We start from the raw sequence: 23,209 nt of genomic DNA, 5'->3' as shown, positions 1-23,209 counted from the left end.
GCTCCTCAAACCATTCCTGAACCATTTTTGCTTTGTGGCAGGGCGCATTATTTTTCTGAAAGAGGTCACAGCCATTAGGGAACACCGTTTCCATGCATGGCAGGACCCAAGGTTTCCAAGCAGAACATTGCCCAAAGCATCACACTGCCTCCGCCGGCTTGCCTTCTTTCCATAATGCATCCTGGTGCCGTGTGTTCAACGCACCCGACCATCCATGTGATGTAAAAGAAAATATGATTCATCAGACCAGGCCACCTTCTTTCATTGCTCTGTGGTCCAGTTCCGATGATCATGTTTCCATTGTTGGTGCTTTCGGCGGTGGACAGGGGTCAGCATGGGCACCCTGACTGGTCTGCGACTATGCAGCCCCATACACAACAAACTGCAATGCACTGTGTATTCTGACACCTTTCTATCAGAACCAGCATTAACTTCTTCAGCAGTATGAGCTACAGTAGCTTGTCTGTTGGATCGGACCACACTGGTCGGCCTTCGCTCCCCACGTCAATAAGCATCAATGAGCCTTGGCCGCTTTTATAAAGCACCTTTCTGAAATGGTGAATTACATTACCATGTACTAGTGGAATTCAGAAAACAGCAAGTTTTATTCAGAAGTAATCAAAACCACAACAACTTAATTCAGATGGAGGGCATTTAGACTGGGGTAAAAGGGGATTAGTTTTAATTGAACAAGTTTATAATAATTACTTCTAGAAATGGATCACTCATCTACACCAGATATTTACTAATAAAATTGTATTTATTAATCAGAATATTTTAAATGTATTGTGTATTATACAGCATGGGTCAGGTTAGATTAAATGTATTTTTTACATTTAGAGTAAAGTGTAAAAAAGGCTATGATAATTTTAAATCGCAGTGCAGGTGTTAAATGTAAAGTCTAAAGGCCAAATGCAGTCTTCTGCTTTATTTAATTTGGCTTGTGCAAAACAATTAATAAATAAGCCAATTAATCTGACTAGGTAATTTATAATAAATTAAATATCATGACGTGGACTATTAAGGACTACTTGTCAGCATTACCAAATCAGAACAGATGAGTGTTATCAGAAGTAAATGTTTAAAATTGTCTCAAAAACTGTCTCAAAAATCATGCACTTAGTTTAGTTGCCTTTGTCTTCATGTAAGAATTAATTTTAATAAGATCATAAAATAAAAGTGTGACAAGCAAAAAAAAAATAGGAAGAGACAAATACCTTCAATGACACTTTATACACCTAAATGAAATTATGATTTACAGCAGTGGCACAGGTCCTAGTTTACCAAGAAAATGCATGTAACTTTAGTGAATATTTAACAAAGTTATTGCACTATGCAGTAAAAAAAATGGGGGGGGGGGGGGGGGGGGGTAACCAGATTCTGTTGTTTTTCCACAAGTAATACTATTGCTATTAAAACACATTCAAGCTGAAACCCTTTATGTTACTTAACTTGTTTAGCTTCTAAACAAACACATGAAATGTTTCTTATTATATAATTCTGGGAACTAAATGTGAGATCATGTGAGCTGTTGTTTTTAATGTGTACTTTTTGTTAAATGGAATTGTAAATAAACACTAAAAGTACAAAAACAACGTAGTGAATAAGTAGTAATGGTAGAAGACAAAAACAATGGCCGCAGCCTTCCGAGCACGTGCTCTACTTAGAACACATCCAGCTTCTGTTTTTACTGTAGCAAGCACATCCTCCCCTCACATGATCCGAGTCACGTATCCAGGGTTGCCAGATTGTTCGAAACGAATCCTCAAATACAATGTAAAGCGAATTAGTAACGCCTACTGATCATACAAAGTAATGTGTGTTTACATCCAAGCATGATACTAAATTGTGACCTGGTTAGATGGTAATGGAGTAGATGATAATTCACCACAAAAGTGGACTAAATACACAACTGAAAAAGCTTGCACTTATTGCACTTGTATATGCCTCTTGTATTACAAGTACAGTTTATTTACTTATTTATTTCAATACTTTATCTTGGTAAGGGTTTTAGCTAGTCTGATGCAACCCTTATACATGGTGAACACAAGCAAAAGTAAACCCTGGGAAGAGGGCCACTATAGAGAGGAATTAGTGCCAAATTGAAATGCAATCACTACAGTGGACAAATGTGAAATGCAATACTGACATCATTGCTTTTTCATAGTAGCAAGCAAAATATCTGCCAAAATGAAAACTAAAACCTCTATTACATTGTTTTAATGTTGCTTGACGTTCTTGACGATCTTTTTGAAAGTTAAAAGATCCACTGCATTGATTTAACATTGCTCAACCTCAACGAAAAATCAATAAATGTAGGTTTGCATGTAAAAGGATGAAATGCTTATTTTGTGTCAGAATTGAAAACAGCTTCACTACATTTTATTGTGTAGTGCTCTGAATGTGCCAAAACAATACACAGTGTAATTATTGTTTGTCAGTACAAGGAGTGCAGTATCTGTGCCACAATGAAAATTAATCTCTGTCAATTGCAATCCTCTACCCAATTTGGGGCTTTGTTAATGGGGCTGTACAGACACAATAAATCCTCTGACATTTCTTAATGGCTAACTGCGAGGACCAATCCCATGTTGTTTAAAAGTCACTGAACTTTGAACTGCACATGCAACATTCCACATTAAAAAGAAAATGCTGAATTTGTACTTGAATTGTACACAAGCAACTGTAAAATTAAACCTGTTTTCCAATATGTGGTGCTTTAAACATGTATGCTTCATTAAAATGCAATCATTAGAGTGAAAAAAGTTCAATACAATGCAGACAAAGCTGTGTTTGAATCAGCCTGACGTGCAGAAAATGTGCTGAAATGAAAAGTAAAAAATCCATCGCCATGATTTACCCTGGCTCTAGCTCTTATCAAAAAAACCATCTATGTTTGCATTTAAAAGAATAAAATGCTGAATTCGTATTAGAATTGAATAAAATCAGCTTGAAATGTGATCAACTCGCAGCTGTATTGAATTTTACTGTGTGCTGCTTTGAATGTGCCAAAACAAAACACAGTCCAAGCAGAGCAGAAATCATACCACAATGAAAAGTAATCACTGTCTAATCACAATCCTCTACCAACTTTGTGGTGTGGCTGAGAAACCAGACAGAAGTAATCCCTCGTATATCTACTTAATATCAGTTTGGGACAGAGTAAAAGAGGAAATATCTTTACCAAATTCTGAAAATGAAGTTCTCCGAAGCAACATTAACATTACAGGGGTACATCAGAGGCCAATCAGATTTCAACAATGCCTCTGTGACCCCACTCCTGAATGCAATGGATGTATCCTCACCATCCAACATTTTTAGGTAATGGTTTGCGGATTGCACTGATGGTAATGCCATAATTGTTTTAGTGAATCTCAGACCAGCTCAAAACCCTAGACCCCTTGATCAGCTTACTTACCCCTCAGTCCCACTGTAACTATATTCTCTCAAAAAACTGACACCATAGATCTTGGCTGGACAAAGATTAATTAATTGGATACAATAATCAAAAGTACTCCAGGTGGAAATGATTGGGCATTCTTACCCAACAACTGTAAAGTGGTACTATTATTAAGCTTTGGGATGTCTTGCTGAGAGTGTAACTGGTCCATTGCAGATAGTGAGTTAAGAGGACCGATTACCTTAAATGTATTAAATTGCAATTAAACAGTTGAAGAAAAGCATATCTTATTTAAGGACCAGGTGGACATCAAGATTAAATGAAGCTCTCGGATTGACTGTAATCCTGACTGTAATTATATTTTGCCAGAAAACCAACAAATTTGCTTGACGTTTTGTCAATAAAAGTGGTCAAAGATCACCAGAGATTTGCCTGAAGAACATTTTTCCCTCTTATTTTTAGAAACGTCACAATAAACTCAAAATTGTGAAAACCTTTTGGCTAAACTAGTGTGTTCCAATCAATTAATCAAACCACTCCAAGCATACCACTGCGTACAGCACGTTTGTCTTGCATGTTTATAATCCTGTGGCTAAAAACAAATCACGTAGTTTGGAACTATCCCAATCTGGCAACCCTGCATAGCACGTCCTTTCTGTTGGTGTTAAATATCCACACACCCAGCAGCCCATAATGTATATCCTGCTGTCGGAACAACTGTTCAATAGTGTAGCTCCGTACTGCAATGCACATTTAGAAACTCTGGTTTAGGAAGCCAATTAGAAATAACTTAAATTAGAAGAAAGACAAACATAGATCGGTAAAAGCTACAAGTGTCTTCCAGCTTTACTATCCATTTCTGCTAGATTTGTAGGCACATAAATCCACAATGTCAGGCAATACACAAAAGACTGAGAGCTGTCCCATTCCTACCCGTGTGATGCAGCTGAAGGACTGGTCTCAGCTTCCAGACTGTTACAGCCAAACACCTGGAGGAACCTTGTTCTCCACCACACCAGGAGGTAAGCATGTGCGTCTTTATAAAGTGGTGGAAAGGATCAGTGATTGAGGTTCGAGGTAGTATGCTTCAAATCTTGTGATGTTTATAAATATCCAGTGTTGGGCTGAACAATATAACCATGAAATAAAGGCTGTTTATATCATTGTGTATTTTGTTTTTATATACAGTGTGGGCCAAAAGTTCATTAGTGAAAATGCTTTCTTTTTGCCTTTGTTACCCTTAAATTATTATATAATCAGGATAACAATTAGAGTTAAAAATCAAATTGAATAAATTTAGAACTTCTTAGTACTTGGTATGTTTCTCTTTTTCTTTAAAGCTGCATCTGGTCCATGCACAATCTGATAGTTCAGGTCATATCAGGATGATTTCACAATATGTTTACAGTATCTTGTGATGTAACTGAATGATTGTCTTTCTTTGTCCTGGGGTTTGGGTCAGGTGATTGTGGTTGGTGTTTAATTAGTTGTTGCAAGTAGTTGTTGTTGGTGAGGTTTAAAACTTGTCAACTCTGCTGGTTAACATAATTCTTAATGTAATGTTAACATTAGGAAACAAGGCAGACAAGAAAAACTAAAAAAAAAAAAAAAAAAAACCATTTATTAAGATGTAAACAATCAAACAATTCTCCAACTCAGTTAAATTAGTACATTATCTGTATAGTCTTGTCTGTATATTGTATTGTTTGTACTGTATATTCTAGAGAGCTAACAACAGTCGTAAACAAACTCCTTGTGTGTGTAAACATACTTGACGAATAAAGCTGATTCTAAATTCTAACAACATTTTGCCACCAATCTGTGTATACAGAACATATGTTGGATTTGGGTGCGCAATAACAGCTTGCAGAGTTAAAAACTAAAAAACTTAAAAGCTACCTATGACTATGGTTTGCATCAGAAATATATGATGCAAACTGTTATTGCCCAACCAAATCCAATGCATGTTTTGTATACACCGATTGGTGGTAAATGTAGTTCAGTTGGAGAACAGTTTGATTGTGTACATCCTAATGAATAAGTATTTTTGCGACTGAAGTAAATCATTAAATTTGATTGATTCCAGGTTCACTGGTTTTAATGTTGTTACATACAAACTAGAAAACGTGTTGTTATTCATGCCAGCATGTTACATGTAATCATTTGTATGGAAAAAATAATTTCAACTGATTAGAAATTTGTTATCTTGGTTGAACAGTATGCTTTATTATACTATACTCATTACATTTTGCAGGATTTGGAAAAAGGTAATGATTAATGTAGCTAGAATGTACTTAAATAATATACCTACAAGTAATAAATAAAATGCTAGCAAAAAAGAGTGAATGAAAGCAAAAAAGTGCGGTTGATAAGCTCAGCCTGGCTGGTGCCATCCAAATTTAACCCAACCATAAACAAGAAATGATGGTCGTCAGTGATACCAGTAAGCCATGTGGTGTTTTTCCAGTTGTGCTGTAAATGCCCAGAGCAGCTGTTATTTTTTTAACACTTCTGTGAGGGTGTAAATAATCAAATGAAACAAAACCAGCCCTTTCTTTTTCATAGATCCGTTGTTGCACAATATGTAGCTATGTGCAAGTAAGCAGATTACTGTTATGCATGGGTGTCACAAAGAACAACTGATTAGTTATGTAACACTGTGATATGTTATCTATCTATTTCTTGTTGGTTTCAGCCCCATACTCCTAGACAAAAGTTGAGCTATACATTGATCATTATCAATTAATTCAGTAAAAGTAGGAGGGGAATTTCTTGGAAAGCCACCCTCCCTTTTTCCACAGCTGCTGCATTTTAGGAATTACCAAGAACTCTCTGTCCCAGCCAAAAATGCCAGTTGGGAATGTTTATCCAAGATGCCTGCAAATGGGAGTTTATTTACAACCTACGGGGCGGCACAGTGGTTCAGTGGCCTCACAGCAAGAAGGTCCTGGGTTCAGTTCCCACGTGGAGCAGTTCTGGTCCTTTTTGTGTGGAGTTTGCATGTTCTCCATGTGTCTGCATGGGATTCCTCCAGGAGCTCTGGTTTCCTCCCACAGTCCAAAGACATACAAGTGATGTGAAATGGAGATACACATTTGTCCATGACTGTATTTGACATTAAAGACTTGAACTGAAGAATCTTGTGTAACCAATAATTACCCGTCCTGTCATGAATGTAACCAAAGTGTGTAAAACATGATGTTAAAATCCTAAATAAATACATTTACAACCTACAAAAAGTGAAAAGAGCACCTATTTTACCCCCAAATCATTTGGAACATGCCATATTCCTCAAATAACTTACTCTGCATTAAACAGCTGTATATTTGTGTGCAGAGAACTGATGCTCAGAAAGACGTTATGTGGTCTGATTGCTTTCCCATCCAAAATAAAAGCAATCTTTACACTATACATGGTTCTTGTCAATACTTTCCAGCATGTGCAAAAGCAAAGCTGCTTATCACACAGATTTGCACATACCACCTCTACACTCCTCGTCCTGCCCCTGCTCCTTCACCCCTTTCTGTCAAGAACAAATTGCACAAAATAGATGAGGTTGCATAACGTGTTTTTCTGCCTCTGACAGAGTGCATGGTTTCTGTATGGCTTTGAAAAAAGCACCACCCCATCTGACCAGTCCAACTTTAGCCAATCACAGTTCTGCACAACACTACTTGCAGCTGTTTGTTAAAAGCAACTGCTGTGTATTACAGCTTGACCTCTTAAAATAAGATTTCGGGGAGCTCAAACCTGCCCGACACACTCGTGTCTAGTTTGTTTATAGGGTTGGAACATGCCTACATCTCATCTAACTTCCATGTGGTTGGCCTGCCTCAAAATGGCTCCCTCCTTGTCTGAACATGTGCTCGGATTTCCTAGAACTAAAGCAGTGGTGCCAAGTCCAGCCTCATCAGCTCGTTTCATTCAGAGGTGGAAGCACAGTGCTTCATTCCTGAAGTCCAAAACAAAAGTGTCAGTGAGGGCACTTCCAGCCCTTATTTATACTGAGAGGTTAATGTTTTAAAGCTGTGTTAAACAGCACAGTTCTATGGAAACCCTAACCATGATGTTATACACCTCAATCTCCAGTAAAGTCACTCAAAGGAATCAAGACGCTGCAGTTTACACCCCCCCGATAAAATAACATTGTGCATACAAATGTGCAGAAGCTTTTGGAGAATGTTATTTTACCTACACAAATCAATAAACCATTTTAAAAGACCCCTCCCCCCAAAAAATCAAAGCAGCATTTCCATACATCCCAAGTCTCCCGGAAGTTCCGAGAGTCTCCCGCATATACGTAGCGTCTCACTGAGGCCCACAAGTCAGATAAAATCTCCCGGAATCTAGAACGAGCGGCCAAGAGCGCACACATGCGCGCACGCAGGCGACACAGACTTTTTTCCCCGATCGCGTTTTAAATCCGTTATCTGATATACAATCTAGCGCACTGTGTAGGGAACATAAATCAATTGTCTAATATACTGTCTAGTGCACTAAGTAGGGAACATAAATCTATGATCAAATATGCAATCTAGTGCACTATGTAGGGAACATAATTAATTATGTAATACACTATCTAGTGCACTATGTAAGGAACACAAATCATCATCTAGTTATACTTTCTAGTGCACTATGTAGTGAACATGAATACACTATCTAGTGCACTATGTAGGGAACATAAATCCGTGATCTGATATACAATCTAGTGCACTGTGTAGGGAACATAAACCAATTGTCTAATTCACTATCTAGTGCACTACGTACGAAAACATAAATTCATATGTAAAATACTATTTAGTGCACTATGTAGTGAACATAAATCCGTTATCTGATATACAATTTTGTGCACTATGTAGGGAACATAAATCCGTTAAATAATACGCTACCTAAAGCATTATGTAAAAAACATAAGTCTATTATCTAGTACACTATCTAGTGCACCAAGTAAGGAACATAAATTCTTTTCTAATATACAATCTAGTGCACTATGTATGTAACATAAATCTATTATCTTTCACACTATCTAGTGCACTATGTATGTTACATAAATCTATTATCTTGCACACTATGTAGTACACATTAATGTGTTTGTAACGCGAACAGTTAGCTTAGTAGCTCAGTTAGCAGCTCCTAAAAGTTCTGTTATCACCCTTTTTTTGGGTCCGGGGGTACCTCCCTGAAATGAGTTTTTGCAACTTGGGATGTCTACCCTTTCTCCCAATCTAGTCGTTTCCATTTCCACAATTCTAACATAGTAGAGGCACAGACGATCACCCCTCCCCTAGCACACATGCATTTGCCAGCCGCCTCTTTTCAAACAAAAAGTCAAACATGCAGGCGCCTAGACAGACCAGCAGAGGCCGCAATCACAGCAGCAACGAGGACCACAACTAACCTCCCTTCTTAAGGTGCAGCCAACTGTGCCCGTTGGACACCCGGCTAGGTTGATAGCACAGCGATTTGAACTCAAGAGCTGGAGATGTCAACATTAGGCCCTTTTTTTCTCTCTCTTTATTCCCCCAATTTTCTCCACTAATCTAGTCGTATCCAGTTACCCTGATTGCATTACGCTTCACCTCTCCCGATACAACCCTCCACTGCTGACTGAGGAGCTTCGCAACTGACACATGCCCCCTCCGACACGTGATCAGTACCGACTGCCTCTTTTCACCTGCACAAGGCGAGTTCATATGTGGATCAGCTTTGTGTACGGAGAGCTACACCCTCAGCATTATTCCCCATCTCTGCACAGGCGCCAACAATCATCCAGCAAAGGTCGTAATTGCACCAGTTATTAGGAACCCTGGATATCATAGTGCTTGTCCAACCCTGTGAACAACAGCCCATCGTTGTTCATGTAGCCACCCAGCCCAGCCAGATGTCAGAGCTGAGATTCGATACGATGTATTCGAAATCCCAGCTCTAGTGTGCTAGCGTTTTTTAAACCATGTTAGCCCTGTTCAGTTCTAGAGCTCATTCTAATGATAGTACAATTTACAATTTAAAACCTGTATTGCACATATTGTCTATTAAGCTAGTCAGTTAGTTGCACTGGCTTTAGACCGTCTCATTTTCCAGATGTTTTTACTTAGGTTAATGTTTGCCTTATATCTATATACTCTTCTTTCTTTAGGCACTCGTATCATCTATGACAGGAAGTTCCTGCTGGACTGCAGGAACTCACCGATCGCCCGTACTCCTCCTTGCTGTCTTCCCCAGATTCCAGGGGTTACTGTACCTGCCAACCATCCTATGGGCAAGCTAGAGGAACTAAAAGAAGAGCTGGAGGAGGACAAGGACCTAGCAGGTAAAGCAAATAATTTCACCTGATGTACACTACATTGTTTATAAAGATTTTGCTGTCAGTTTGTTTTACCTGTCACGTCGTATTGTGCAAACAATAATGCCGTAATGGCATTATGCATCACTGTGTTATTGAATTAAGCAACACCTAGGACACTTACCTCAGCAGAACTTAGATGACTTTAATGAGTGTAGGTCTGCTGCACAGTCTGACCTGTTCTATTTTTAAACAGGTGCTGCTATATGGTTATGTGATTATGTAAACCTTAAATCTACAACAAGTATGATATTGTTAATGAAAGTCTACGTTCTTGAGAAATAAAATATGCCTTGTTTAGAAGGTAAGAGGGGCAGCGGGCTTATGTATTTCATATCTGTAAGCAAAATGTGTCCCTTTTAGAAAGAGCAGCTGTACAGATGCATAAACAAGATTGTAGAATGAGTTTTAAAAACAGCACAATCTTCCTTTACTTATCATGCAGAGCCATAGTGCAGATTGTTGTGCTTACAAGAGGGTCAGTTCACATGGAGCTGACATGACCAATCTTTTGATGTGGAACAGATCCTGGGGCACAGATCCTGGATTTTCTTTAATTACTTCATTAGTAAAGTCACATCCTATTTACCTCTCAGATATAGTGTTACTAATTGTGAATGTTATTTAAACACTTTTACCGTCATGTTAAAGATAATAAAGGTTCTAAATGATACAAGATGTGTGTACTGGCATCACATCGGTATGTGTGTGATACACTTTTTTAAGAAGTCACAAGTTCAGTTTTTCAATGTATCTTTTATTTAAAAACGGTTGGCAGTTTACCAAGGCTAAGTAGCCATTAATTACAAACAATGGTTAATAAATGCATAGTAAAAAAGTTAAATAGTACTTACACCAATAAAGCTCCTAATGAAAGAGTATTGTTAGTTAAAATTGCATTGACAATTACTTAGGATTAATCTTTTAGGGGCTAATGTTTTTATAATTTATACATAAATTTCATTTCATAAACCACAATAAGTTTGGATAGAATTATATTAAAAAAATCAGTAAATGATTGGTTTGTTTGACCTGCCAACAGATGCTACCAGCATGTAAACAATCCAAACTTTAAAACCACCTCCTTGTTTCTACACACACTGTCCATTTTATCAGCTCCACTTACCATATAGAGGCACTTTGTACATCGACAATTACTTACTGTAGTCCATCTGTTTCTCTGCATGCTTTGTTAGCCCCCTTTCATGCTGTTCTTCAATGGTCAGGACTCTCCCATGACCACTACAGAGTAGGTATTATTTGGGTGGAGGCTCATTCTCAGCACTGCAGTGACACTGACATGGTGGTGGTGTGTTAGTGTGTGTTGTGCTGGTATGAGTGGATAGGACACAGCAGCGCTGATGGAGTTTTTAAACACCTCACTGTCCCTGCTGGACTAAGAATAGTCCACCAACCAAAAATATATCCAGCCAACAGCGCCCCGTGGGCAGCGTCCTACGACTACTGATGAAGGTCTAGAAGATGACCAACTCAAACAGCAGCAATAGATGAGCGATCGTCTCTGACTTTACATCTACAAGGTGGACCAACTAGGTAGGAGTGTCTAATAGAGTGGACAGTGAGTGGACATGGTATTTAAAAAGTCCAGCAGCGCTGCTGTGTCTGATCCACTCATACCTTCACAACACACACTAACACACCACCACCATGTCAGTGTCACTGCAGTGCTGAGAATGATTCACCACCTAAATAATACCTGCTCTGTGGTGGTCCAGTGGGGGTCCTGACCATTGAAGAACAGCATGAAAGGGGGCTAACAAAGCATGCAGAGAAACAGATGGACTACAGTCAGTAATTGTAGAACTACAAAGTGCTTCTATATGGTAAGTGGAGCTGATAAAATGGACAGTGAGTGTAGAAACAAGGAGGTGGTTTTAATATTATGGCTGATCGGTGTACATTTCTGTGACAAATCGATAATCATATTAACATATGCGTTATTTTCACCTGCAGCTGAAGCTGACCAGTTCGAGATGGACATTTAAGACTTGAACATGCCTCCTATGGAGAACACATTTCCGCTGGGTTGCTGCTATGTTACCCCAAACCAGATCTCACTGGATTCAACAGGCTCCATTGCAGGATTTTAATAAATATAACATCCAGAGGATGTTTACAGTTTCAGGTATTTTGTCAGCAGTGACAGCAGTAGCCAGAAGAGAGAGGGAATGGTGCATGGGCATCATTTAAATGTTTTTTTATTGTACATATGGTACTGTGTATTTTTTAATAAGGGAAATGAGTTATAAAACTAAATTGGGGAGGGGGGTGTGGCAGTGACAAATGTATTTATGTACTCATTTTGAGGATCTCGATGGATAACAGCAAATGTGCCAAATGTGTAACCATCAGAAATGATCTTTGTAAACAATTCAGCTGTATTCTTTTACAAAAAAGGAATCCCATTTATTTTGGGGTATTCTCTGGTTTGTCATTTGCTTAAATCTTGTTGGGTTTTATTACTTGATTAAACTGTGATAAACATGGCTGTGTGGATTTGTGAAATTATTACATATACCAACTGGATATTCAACCATTTTTTCCCTTACATTTTTTCTTTCCCCCCCCCAATCTTGTCGTGTCCAATTACTCTGATTGCGTCCTCTATACTGATTCGACCCTTCACCGCCCCCTCCGGCACATACAGTCAGTACAGACTGCATTTTTCACCTGCACGAGTCAAGTTCATACACTAACGGGCACTGTGTACGGAGGGCCACACCCCCACCAGCATTATTCCTCAGCCCTGTGCAGGCGCCATCAGTCGGCTAGCAGTGGCCGCAGTTGCACCAGTTATGAGAACCTATGATCCGACTTTTTACCCCATAAACAACAGCCAATCGTTGTTCATGCTGCCCAGCCCAGATGAAAGGCAGAGCTGAGATTCGATACAATGTATTTGAAACCCTAACTCTGGTGTGCTAGCGTACTTCTTTACTGCTGCACCACCTGAGTGACCTCAACCTGGATTCTTGCATAAATTTACATTTTCTTTGGAACAGTGTGTGAGCGCTTTATAATTATTTAATGATCACACCTACAGTAAAATAGTCAGTCAAGATTACACACACATGGGACCTGCAAAAACACATCTGCCCCTGCTTTCTTGGTCCATGTAACAAGCAAAAAACTTAAGGCTTTAGGTTGCGTTTATACTTTGGTTTGGTTCGTTAAAGTTAGGGCCTACTACATTCACAGGAAAATGTGCTTAATTTCACAGACCTTGTTTTTCAAAACACAGATTTCATGGAAAGCAAAGTGCCACATTTCACAGCAGCTTTCCAACTTATGAATTAAGTGATAAAATAAATGAAAGCTACGATACACAGCACAGCCTACCTTAATGATTAAATGTAAACCTAGAACATTTAATGACGCTTGTGAGGCTTCATGTTAATGAAAATTCTTCTCCATGTTTAGACGTCCCCCCCCTTTTTCCACAAAATTGGTTGGAAGTTTTCCCGAGTAATGTTTTTATCTGCTTTAGACTTCGACATCTTAGACATTTTGACTAACTGAATTGCCATAGGATTGCTAGTGTAACACACTTAACTAAGGTGTAGTATGCTGACAGTGTTTAATATATTTGCATATTGAGTGCATTTTGTTTCTTAGGGGATTACATAATCAATGTTAAAGTGTGCTTCTCTACACACGTGATCATCTCTGTGCTGCGCCTGAAAAGAACAAGCCAGTAAAGTATGCTTGGGCGCTCAGATGACGCAGTGGAATATTTCACTTGTGCACCAGCACCAAGTTTCTGAACTCCTCGGTTCGAAACTCGGTGTTGCCTCCGGCTGGCTGGGCACCATCTGGCGGGCATAATTGGCAGTGCCTGCAGCAGATACTAATTGGCCACCGTATCTGCAGGGTGGAGGCTGGATTATGTGTGAGAGGGTGGGTCTTCATACGCTGTGTAAGGACCCTGATTGGCAGAAGAGACGCCTGTGCTGAGTGTACAGCGATGTGCTCTCCTCGGATGCAATCTGGTATCTCTGGTAGCAGCGGAGGACAAAATTGAGTGCGCTAAATCGGGAGGAAAATGGGGAGATAATGCATGAAATTATTATACTCCTGATAGTTTGTCTATGTACAGTTTATTTCTTACTTTATAAACTCAGCAAATTCTAAAGACGCCTCATAGTGCAAATTAACCAGTAAAAGTGTGGTACTTGAACGATATGTAAATGAAAAATGTTAAACCGCTAAACACAAACCTTAAATTTTAAATTTCACAGCATATTGCACATTACATGGGAAAAGGCTCATATTACAGTCTATGATGCGATTTTCGTGGTCATGAATTAGGTAGTCTTAGTTATAGTAAGTGTAAACACTTTCTTTTGATCTTTTAAGAGCACCAAATAAGCAAGCCAAGAGCGCTTGGTTCTAGTGTGATTTGTCTCAGGTGTGAAAATACGAACCAAACATGCCACATGAGAAAGTGTATTCAAAACTATCATTATAAAGGGTAAATGTGCAGCGGTAAAGTAAGAAGCATGGTACTGTACTGACTCTTTTGAGGCAGAACACAACACAGAGAAAGGATCTCGTGCCGTGGGAAGCACTTTTCTACGGAAGCGTATTGCTGCCACACAGTTAAAAAAAAAATACCGTCAGTATGTCGTTATAACGAGAAAGGATGTCGTTATAACGAGAAAAGGATGTCGTTAAAACGAGAAAAGGATGTCGTTAAAACGAGAAAAGGATGTCGTTATAACGAGAAAAGGATGTCGTTAAAACGAGAAAAGGATGTCGTTATAACGAGAAAAGTTCATTACCTCAAATGCTGCACAGCTGATGGAGCGTATCTGCTGATGGAGAGACAGTTTGCACACATGCATGATGCTGTAACTTGTGTAACCTTACAGCTTGTGGTGCCGATCAAGATTCTCCTTTAGGATCTAAACTTGGTTTAATATTCAACATTTGTCTGACATTCGGCATTCCGATCTAAATAAGTGCTTCAAAAAACACCTAAGACCTTCTTATTTGATGATTTCTTACACAAATGAAAATAGTCAACATACTACAAAAACAAGTTTATGTTCAATTTAAGATTACGTCTATTTATCTAAAGAAAGGTTATAATGAAACCGTTTATCCAGCTCCCACTTCATGTAACGAGTTAGGGACCGTCATAAAACTAACTGAGAAACGTAGGAAACATGCACTTATCCACACTAATAAATCCATTTAAATCTGGTATGATTTGATGAATTAATGTCAAACAGTTTTTACAAAAACACATCAATGTTTCTCACCTACTACAAAAACCTTATTTTTTGAAATAACATGGTATTTATTTTACATTACATTTAAATAAAGATAAATAAATCTGTAATAAATTTATATTTCAAATATACAAATTATATTTCCAAAAATACAAATCATACCAGATTTAAATGGATTTATTTTTTTCCACCATGCACCAACCAAAACTATACATCTTAAGGTACTATAGATACCCAGTTTATTGGAAAATCATGTGGATGACCACAAGTTCAGAGATTACTTTAGGTATTAGGCAAAAGCACTAGACATACAATTAATATCTTTAAAAAAAAGTTTATTTTCACCAATTTTGTCCAAGACATTGCAGAAGTTAAAATAAATCCCTTTGCATGTGTGTGCACTGAGGTATAGTCATCACCACTAAAGCCACTTTTTAAACTAAACAGATGTCTAAACACAAAGCAAATGAGGGACAAATGGTCAAATAAGTTCTTGCTGCTAAACTAAACCAGGACAAAAGTACAACCCTGCCAAGCTTACAGCAGCCTGAACCATGCAGCTAAGCTCACAACAGATGATGGGGAGAAAATAGAAACAAGACATTAAACAAAATCAATTTATTATGAAAAAGGTTGAGAGCTGAGGCAAAGTGTGTGAAATGCAGCCAAGATGTAAAATACAACCATATAATACATTAGATCAAAAAGGTACCAAAAAGTACAGTAAAAATAACACTTCCCATCTCTGGAAATGTAAAATGGACAAAATGGTATAAAATAAAATGTGAAAGTGACATCTGCAGCCCCCAATTCCTTAATTGTGGTCTGTACAAAATGAAGCAGAAGTCCGGATTCTGCCTATGTCCAGTAAATGTAAAAGACTGAACCCCAGCAAGAGATCAGATCACGGGGTCCTGTTCGTCACCACCTCTGAGAAAAGAAAAGAAATAAAAAGATTTAATTTTGCTGCATAAGGCATACAGTATCCTAATAGGACACTAGACAAAGGAAACCTAGTACACAGTGCAGGATTTTTTTTTTTTTTTTAAACATACCTCAACTACAACTTCAGTACGGCTTGTAGTTACTCTGGTGGCCACCACGTCTTGGAGATTTTCCATAGGTGTCGCTGCCTGAACCTGATTTCAAAGCAGCAGAGTAAATAAAATTTTCATTTCAAATACACCTTCCAATCAACAAAAACAGAACTTGTCAAAATGTCTCGTACTGTAGTCATAGCCGCCACCATATCCATATCCTCCGGAATAGTCATAGTTTCCATAGCCTCCATAGCTACCGTAACTTTGTTGACCGCCATAGCTCTGGCTTCCATAGCCCTGATTCCAGTAGTTATTGCTGCCTTGGCTCCAACTGCCACCCTGGCCTACACTCAGAGAAACATTTACAGGTTACTGGACACACGTGAACTAAATCATGGTCAGTGGGAAAAAAAAAGTGATACAAATGGCAGACAAATTGTACCAACATTGGAACCACACTCCATCCACATTTTAACTTACATAAATACACTTACCACCACGCCCCCTGCCTCTGCCTCCTCCTCCTCCTCCACCTCCACCTCCATACCGGCCATACTGCTGTTGCTGATAAACTTCCTTAGGTTGGGCAACCTTGATCTCACACTGAAGAACAAAGATTATGCATCAGTTGGTTATTTATATAGGTTTTTTTTTTATAAAGGTTTAGCACACCAACATGGCATACTTTACAAAAGAAAAAGAACTTACAAGGCTCTCTTTTCCATTTGCATCCGTGGTCCCACTGACGTTGTGAAATTTCTTTTCCACTACTTTCTTAACTGAATCTTCCTCTTTGAAGGTGATGAAGACGAACCCTCTCCTTTTGTTCGTCTTTTGATCCATCGGGAGCTCGATGGTTTCAATCTACAAGTTATAAAAGAAGTGAAATATTAAATTAAGTCACATTAATAGCTTCGATACAGACAGTTGTAAATGGACTACACAATACCTCGCCAAAGGCATCAAAGTACTCGCGGATTTTCTCCTCTGTGGTTTCAGGATTCAGGCCCCCGACAAAGATTTTCTTGATTGGCTCCTTTTTAATCGCTGTTGCTTTCTTGGGGTCAATCTGTCGCCCATCGAGCCTGTGTTCCTTATGTGCCATCACCTGAGAAAAGACAAACCATGCTTGAAAATCAGCTTTGGTAAAAAAATGAACAGTTTAGACTAAAGTACATGGGAATGTCACTCAACTTACTTTGTCTACACTTGCAGATTCTTTGAACAAAACGAACCCAAATCCTCTTGATCGGCCAGTGTTGGGGTCCATTTTAATAGTGCAGTCTGTCACTTCGCCAAATTTAGAGAAGTAATCCTTGAGATCCTTTTTACTAGTATCCCAGCTGAGTCCACCAATAAACATTTTCCTAGAAGAATAAAACAGGGGCACTTCAGAAAAAAAGAAAACAGGGGTGTTGTAGGCTGAAAGAGAGTTCTGATAATAGGGTTGCACTTTTTAATGTGTGTAGTAGATTAATAAAGGACAAAGTGGACCAAAGATGCACAAAAAAATTAAACATGAAACTATTGTGGTATGGCTAGCGTTACACACAATTAATACTGCTGCAAATACTCAGAGAACAAACTTCAAAAACTGTTACTGTTGCACCCAATGACTGTAGGCAAACCGGACCCCGACCAGGACAAAGAGGTGGTAAAACACGATAATGAATGTAGAAAGTGCTCATTAATATCTAACATTCAGTTCCAATAAACTATTAACTACATGGTTTGGTATTCCTTCTTTGTAAACAAACCATGCCAACCATGTCCAGCCAACAAAAACATGGGTCTTGTTCAAAACAAGCTGGAATACACAAATTAATTAATTTTATTGTACTCTACATCTGTATATGTATATGTATATGTATATAAGACAAAGGCATTATATTCTAATTATCGTGCCTTGTGGACCAGTGCAGTCTTTCTCAGTCTAATATGTACACACCATTTGCTCATAACTTCCACCATAGACATTACCCAGTACATGTTTGTTTTGATCAGTGCTGGTTATCACTTGTATGTGTGGAAAAATCACTTTACGGCTATGCTTTTGACCCTATAAAACACAAGATCCAAACCTTTAAACCAAAAAAAACCAAAAAAACAAATGCATTAAAGGACACCAGATAAAAGACATCAGCTAAACCAGATAAAATGTATAATGAGTAATTTACTATATGTAAGATGTGCTTAGTGCATCAGTGTTCAACAAAAATCAACTGAATCAATCACCACCAATGTGAAAGATGATTATCGAGTACAACAGTATTATCATAAACCCACTTCGCAATCACGGTATAGAAATAATGTATCGTGCAGACCGTCTGTCGAGTTTGCGACCATTTCCACGAGAGCCCCATCCCCCTGCACAATGCACATGGCGCCAACAAAGCCGGTGAATGAACAAGGAAAGAACAAACGCTCGATCTTTAATCTCGAGCTGAATTTCGTATCGCGGGTGGGTTTAATGCAACATACCCGGCATCTTCTTCACTTTTACTTGCTTCTATCCGACCACCGTCTCCGTCCTGAGCTTCAGCTTCAGCTCCGTTTCCTGCTGCATTGTCTTCGGCCTGTTGTTCGGCTCCGTTTTCATCAAAGCCGTTCTCTGAGGTCTCTATTAACTGCTGTTCTGAGTCACTCATGTCAGCTGTTACGATCTGAAAGATAAAAAATAAACGCAGATATCAAGAAACGCCATGATTGTGTTGAATTATAGGAATACAACAAAAGCGTTCCGATCCGAGCGTTAGCGCATTGCTATTGCTAACACGCTAACGTTACACTTCCCACCATTTTAATTAGCCTAGCATGAGTGCAAGCATAGGAACGCGGTTAAAATAGCAACAATAGCGCAAACGAAAGTAAAAGGGTGTAATTAATTATAAGATTTGCGTTTAAGAAGAATTATAAACAAAAAAAATAAACAGCTTTAGTTGTACAACGAGTAACAGTATTTACAGCACCGAATTCAACGATGCTAACACCCACGGTTATATAATACCGAGCAACAATTACAAACGCATAACTCCATATTTACACTATTTACACACACGATAGAATAAAACTTATCAAACACGAAGCACAACTTACTGCTTAAATAAAGGAAACGTACCTCCAAAGCGTAGTGCTGGTGAATAAAAAAAACTGCGTGGGTTAATGGGTCCGTGTATAAAGACTCCTCCTCAGTGTACCGCCTAGTGGCTGCTGTTATATTACTGCACAAAGACAGAGCGTCTGAATAAAAACGAGTCTCAGTGGATAACTCAAACTGTCCATCATTACTGTCAGCCAATAGGAGGCAGGCGGACCACGTCCAGTGGGTAACGCCCTAATTGCGCTCCATCCAAACCTCTACACAGTTTTCATTCGTTCATTCATTCTAGTGGTGATAAATTCGGTAAATTTTATGGTTCGGGTTAATCTGAGTCACTCAGTAATGTGATCCGGTTCACTTGAGTCACTTGTACTGACATCTTGATTGTGATTGATTTACTGCATGAAAATGGATCCAAATATCACTTGTCTTCCATGCACTCATCCTCTAAAAATAAATCCTTCTCTCTTAATTCTCTTGGCATCTCACACTTCTCTTGTCAGTGACAAGTTGACACTTTTTGGAATCTTGATCATGGGGGATAGGCAAGGACAGATTAAGGATAGTCTGGGCCCCTGGGCAAAGAGTTGCCCCCCCCCCCCCCCCCCCCCCCCCCCCCACGCGCCCACCCTTCCAAAAACATAAATAAATTAATACATTAAACAACCTGTCAATAACTAACCCTAACACAAAAGAACATCAAATAGCTCAGTTAAGTGTGTGTATGCATTCAAACTGCTTGAAATTGCTTGTCTTAAATTTAAATAATTGCAAAATTGCTAAATTAATTTGTGTCTCTGCGCTTAAGAGAAATTGAACATAATAATTTTGAAACAATACAAATTCAGAAACATTAAGTAAGGGCCTGAATTGCATATTTGCAACAAAACGTCTGTTATGAAATATGGTAGCTTGCCTGGCAATTTGTAGGTCCCTAGAAAGTCAAGGAGCTATGGTAAACGACTTCTATGGAAGTCAAGGGCCCCATAGCAGGGGCCCTCGTGATCAAGGGCCCTCTAATGGTATGCACTGCTCTTTTCTAGGGCCCCCTGGTAGGGGCTCTCATAACCAGGGCCCTCTAAAAATATGCCCCCCTCTTTCCTAGGACCCCTAATAGCCAGAAGTCGAAGTCAGAGCAGTGCCACAACGCCTCATCCATTTTCATAAGGGGCCCAAAAGCATGGCTAGGGCCCAAAAGCATAGCTAGGGGCCCCAAAAGCATGGCTAGGGCCCCCAAGAGGCCCTGGGGTCAAAGTCCCTAATAGTCAGAGGATCCTTAAAATGGAGGGCCCTCGGAAATAAAAATATATTGTATCATAAATGTTGATAGGCATCGCAAAATGTTTTGGGCCAGGGCCCCCCCGGGGCCCCCTGACCTCAAGGGCCCCTGGGCGCTGGCCCCACTGGCCCGGTCAGTAATCCAGCCATGGGGATAGGGACAAGGAGGGCGGACAGGGGGGTGGACTCACCTACCAATCAGATGGGTATATTAATGGATCAAGGGTTCAAGGAGAATGGTCAACAACAAATTGCCATGGTAATTTGACCCAGTCAGGCAGCCACAGTGGCTGTCTGTGTCAATAAATTACCATGGGGAAGGGTTATGATCAGTGGCGGCTCCTGCCAAATCTCTCATGGGGGCAATTGTTGCGATGATGGCCAAGGTGACCCGTTCAATGGGTAAATTAAAGCTTAAATAATTAACATCTTAAGTTATCTGTCAGTTTGCCCTCACAAATAACATTTACATTTTCAGCATTTATCAGACGCTTTTATCCAAAGCGACTTACACAATGAGCGGAACACGATGAGCAATTGAGGGTTAAGGGCCTTGCTCAGGGACCCAACAGTGGCAACTTGGTGGTGGCGGGGCTTGAACCGGCAACCTTCTGTTTACTAGTCCAGTACCTTAACCACTAAGCTATCACTGGCCCTTCAAATAACTTCAAATAACGTTGAACATGGAGAGAGACCAGCTTTACCATTAATCATAAAATTAAGTAAAGCCTTCACACTAACAATTTAATTCAGTCTTTATCAGATAGCATTTTATTTTAGGTGCAGCAGATCCAGAATAAAGATTGGCATCGGGGCTGATATGCAATGAATAAAGAAGTACAATTAAACAATTGAGGAGATACATTTACATTTTCAGCATTTAGCAGACGCCTTTATCCAAAGCGACTTACATTACAGTTACAGTATACAGTCTGAGCAATTGAGGGTTAAGGGCCTTGCTCAAGGGCCCAACAGCAGCAACCTGGCAGTGGTGGGGCTTGAACCAGTGACCTTCTGGTTACTAGTCCAGTATCTTAACCACTAGGCTACGGTTTGCCCCCGATAGATACAATAAGTGCAATCACAATTTAAAAATGATATTACTTACTTGTAATTTACTTGTAACTGATATGATTTCCCCCCCCTTTGTAGATACTTGCTTGATGTTTAAATTTGGTCTAGGTGGCCCTAATTCTTAAGTTGCTCATTTATCCTGATTACACGATGGAGTTGCTCCGAACTTAATGGTAATGGTAGTAATGGTGATGAGATTGTGACACCAGGGTAAGTGCGTGCCCTCCCGGAACTTATTCAGATTGTATTGCAGCGCCTGCAGTTAAAAAAAAAGTGCCTTAACATGAGAGTCTATGAGAGCAATCCGGGGCGATTTTCAATCAGACTGAAATTGTACGGAACACAACTCGACGCTGATTGGACTACGATATTCCGAGGCAAGACAGACTCCAGAACAGTCACAGCTGTGATAGAAAAATGTCTTCCCTTTCGCCCGATCACCCTAAGGAACGAGCCACCCCTGGCTATGATACTCCTTAAGTGGTACAGTACTGAAGTAGCCTGAAAGCATTTACATTTTAATAATAATATAACTATATTTTGTTGTTGTTTTGCTTACAAGAAAATATACTGCATTACTAATCTATACCACTACTACTACTACTACTAATAATAATAATAGCATTTGCATAAAACCAGCCACATAACAAACACCAGTGTGTTTAATATTTAACTTATTACTTAGATTCACAGACTGGAGTGAAGTCGGTTCAGCCAAATCACAGTCCGCGGTGTTTCCAGTGAGTCTGCTCACTCGCCTTGTGTACTTAGCAGCAGCCAGTCAGAGGACTCATGGGATCCGGGTTAATTGAGACCTCGGACTCGTGATTCCTGATTCGGTACGAAGATTCTAATCCTGGTCATGACCGCTTTGGGTCTGATTTATTGGGTGAATGACCCCAAAAAAAGTTGCCAGTTTAGCTGCATGGATTTCCTCCGGGAGCTCCAGTTTTCTCCCCCATAACTAACATTCAGTTCAAATAAACTATTAGCTAAATGGATTTGTATTCCATCATTGTAAATAAACTATGCATGTCCAGGCAAAAAAACACAGGTCTGGTTTAGTATGCTAGATAATTATCGTGCCCAGGGGACCAGTGTTCATTTATTCATTCATTCACTCTCTGTTTTACCACCACTTTATCCTGGTCATGACCGCTTTGGGTCTGATTTATTGGGTGAAAGGCCCCGAGAAAAGTTGCCAGCTGCATGGGTTTCCTACAGAAGCTCCAGTTTCCTCCCCCAGGTCAAAAAACATAAATTATGTAAACTGGATATACAAAATTAGCTGTGACGGTATTTGACACTGAACTTGATTTGATGAATCATGTGTAACCTGTAACTACAGTACATGTCATGTAATGAATGTAACCACAGTGTAAAATATGATCTTAAAATCCTAATAAAGAAACAATACACATGATTCATCAGTTAAATGTTTATTTATGTATTTATTAGGATTTTAATGTCATGTTTTACACACTTTGGTTACATTCATGACAGAACAGGTAGTTACTCGTTACACAAGATTTATCAGTTCACAAGTTTAATGTCAAACACAGTCATGGACAATTTTGTATCTCCAATTCACCTCACTTGCACGTCTTTGGACTGTGGGAGGAAACCGGAGCTCCCAGAGGAAACCCATGCAGACAGGGAGAACATGCAAACTCCACACAGAAAGGACTTGGATCGCCCCACTTGGGGATCGAACCCGGG

At 39.4% G+C, this 23,209-nt stretch overlaps 2 protein-coding genes across 3 annotated transcripts; one reads left to right on the top strand and one right to left on the bottom strand.

Moving 5' to 3' along the window:
• The first annotated feature begins 4,095 nt into the window (after nt 1-4,095).
• On the top strand, nt 4,096-12,250 carry eif4ebp3l (eukaryotic translation initiation factor 4E binding protein 3, like). Its single transcript, XM_063000580.1, has 3 exons — nt 4,096-4,422; nt 9,537-9,710; nt 11,718-12,250. The coding sequence occupies exons 1-3, from the start codon at nt 4,290-4,292 to the stop codon at nt 11,747-11,749; spliced, it is 339 nt and encodes a 112-aa protein (XP_062856650.1). The 5' UTR covers nt 4,096-4,289; the 3' UTR covers nt 11,750-12,250.
• A 3,066-nt stretch (nt 12,251-15,316) lies between these two features.
• Nucleotides 15,317-19,241, bottom strand: LOC134318976 (heterogeneous nuclear ribonucleoprotein A/B-like). 2 transcript variants are annotated; one of them, XM_062999931.1, is made up of 9 exons: nt 19,157-19,241; nt 18,520-18,701; nt 17,237-17,405; nt 16,988-17,146; nt 16,747-16,902; nt 16,533-16,641; nt 16,227-16,382; nt 16,054-16,137; nt 15,317-15,928 (listed from the first exon to the last, which is right to left on the bottom strand). In XM_062999931.1, the coding sequence occupies exons 2-8, from the start codon at nt 18,684-18,686 to the stop codon at nt 16,067-16,069; spliced, it is 987 nt and encodes a 328-aa protein (XP_062856001.1). In that variant the 5' UTR covers nt 18,687-18,701; nt 19,157-19,241; the 3' UTR covers nt 15,317-15,928; nt 16,054-16,066. The 2 variants fall into 2 exon arrangements, with proteins under 2 accessions (XP_062856001.1, XP_062856000.1); XM_062999930.1 differs by lacking the exon at nt 19,157-19,241 and adding an exon at nt 19,135-19,156.
• Nucleotides 19,242-23,209: the final 3,968 nt, after the last annotated feature.

Source organism: Trichomycterus rosablanca, chromosome 8, assembly GCF_030014385.1.
Source record: "Trichomycterus rosablanca isolate fTriRos1 chromosome 8, fTriRos1.hap1, whole genome shotgun sequence".
NCBI lineage: Eukaryota > Metazoa > Chordata > Actinopteri > Siluriformes > Trichomycteridae > Trichomycterus > Trichomycterus rosablanca.
Note: the sequence above shows the minus strand (reverse complement) of the source record. Positions and strands in the feature narration are given on the sequence as shown.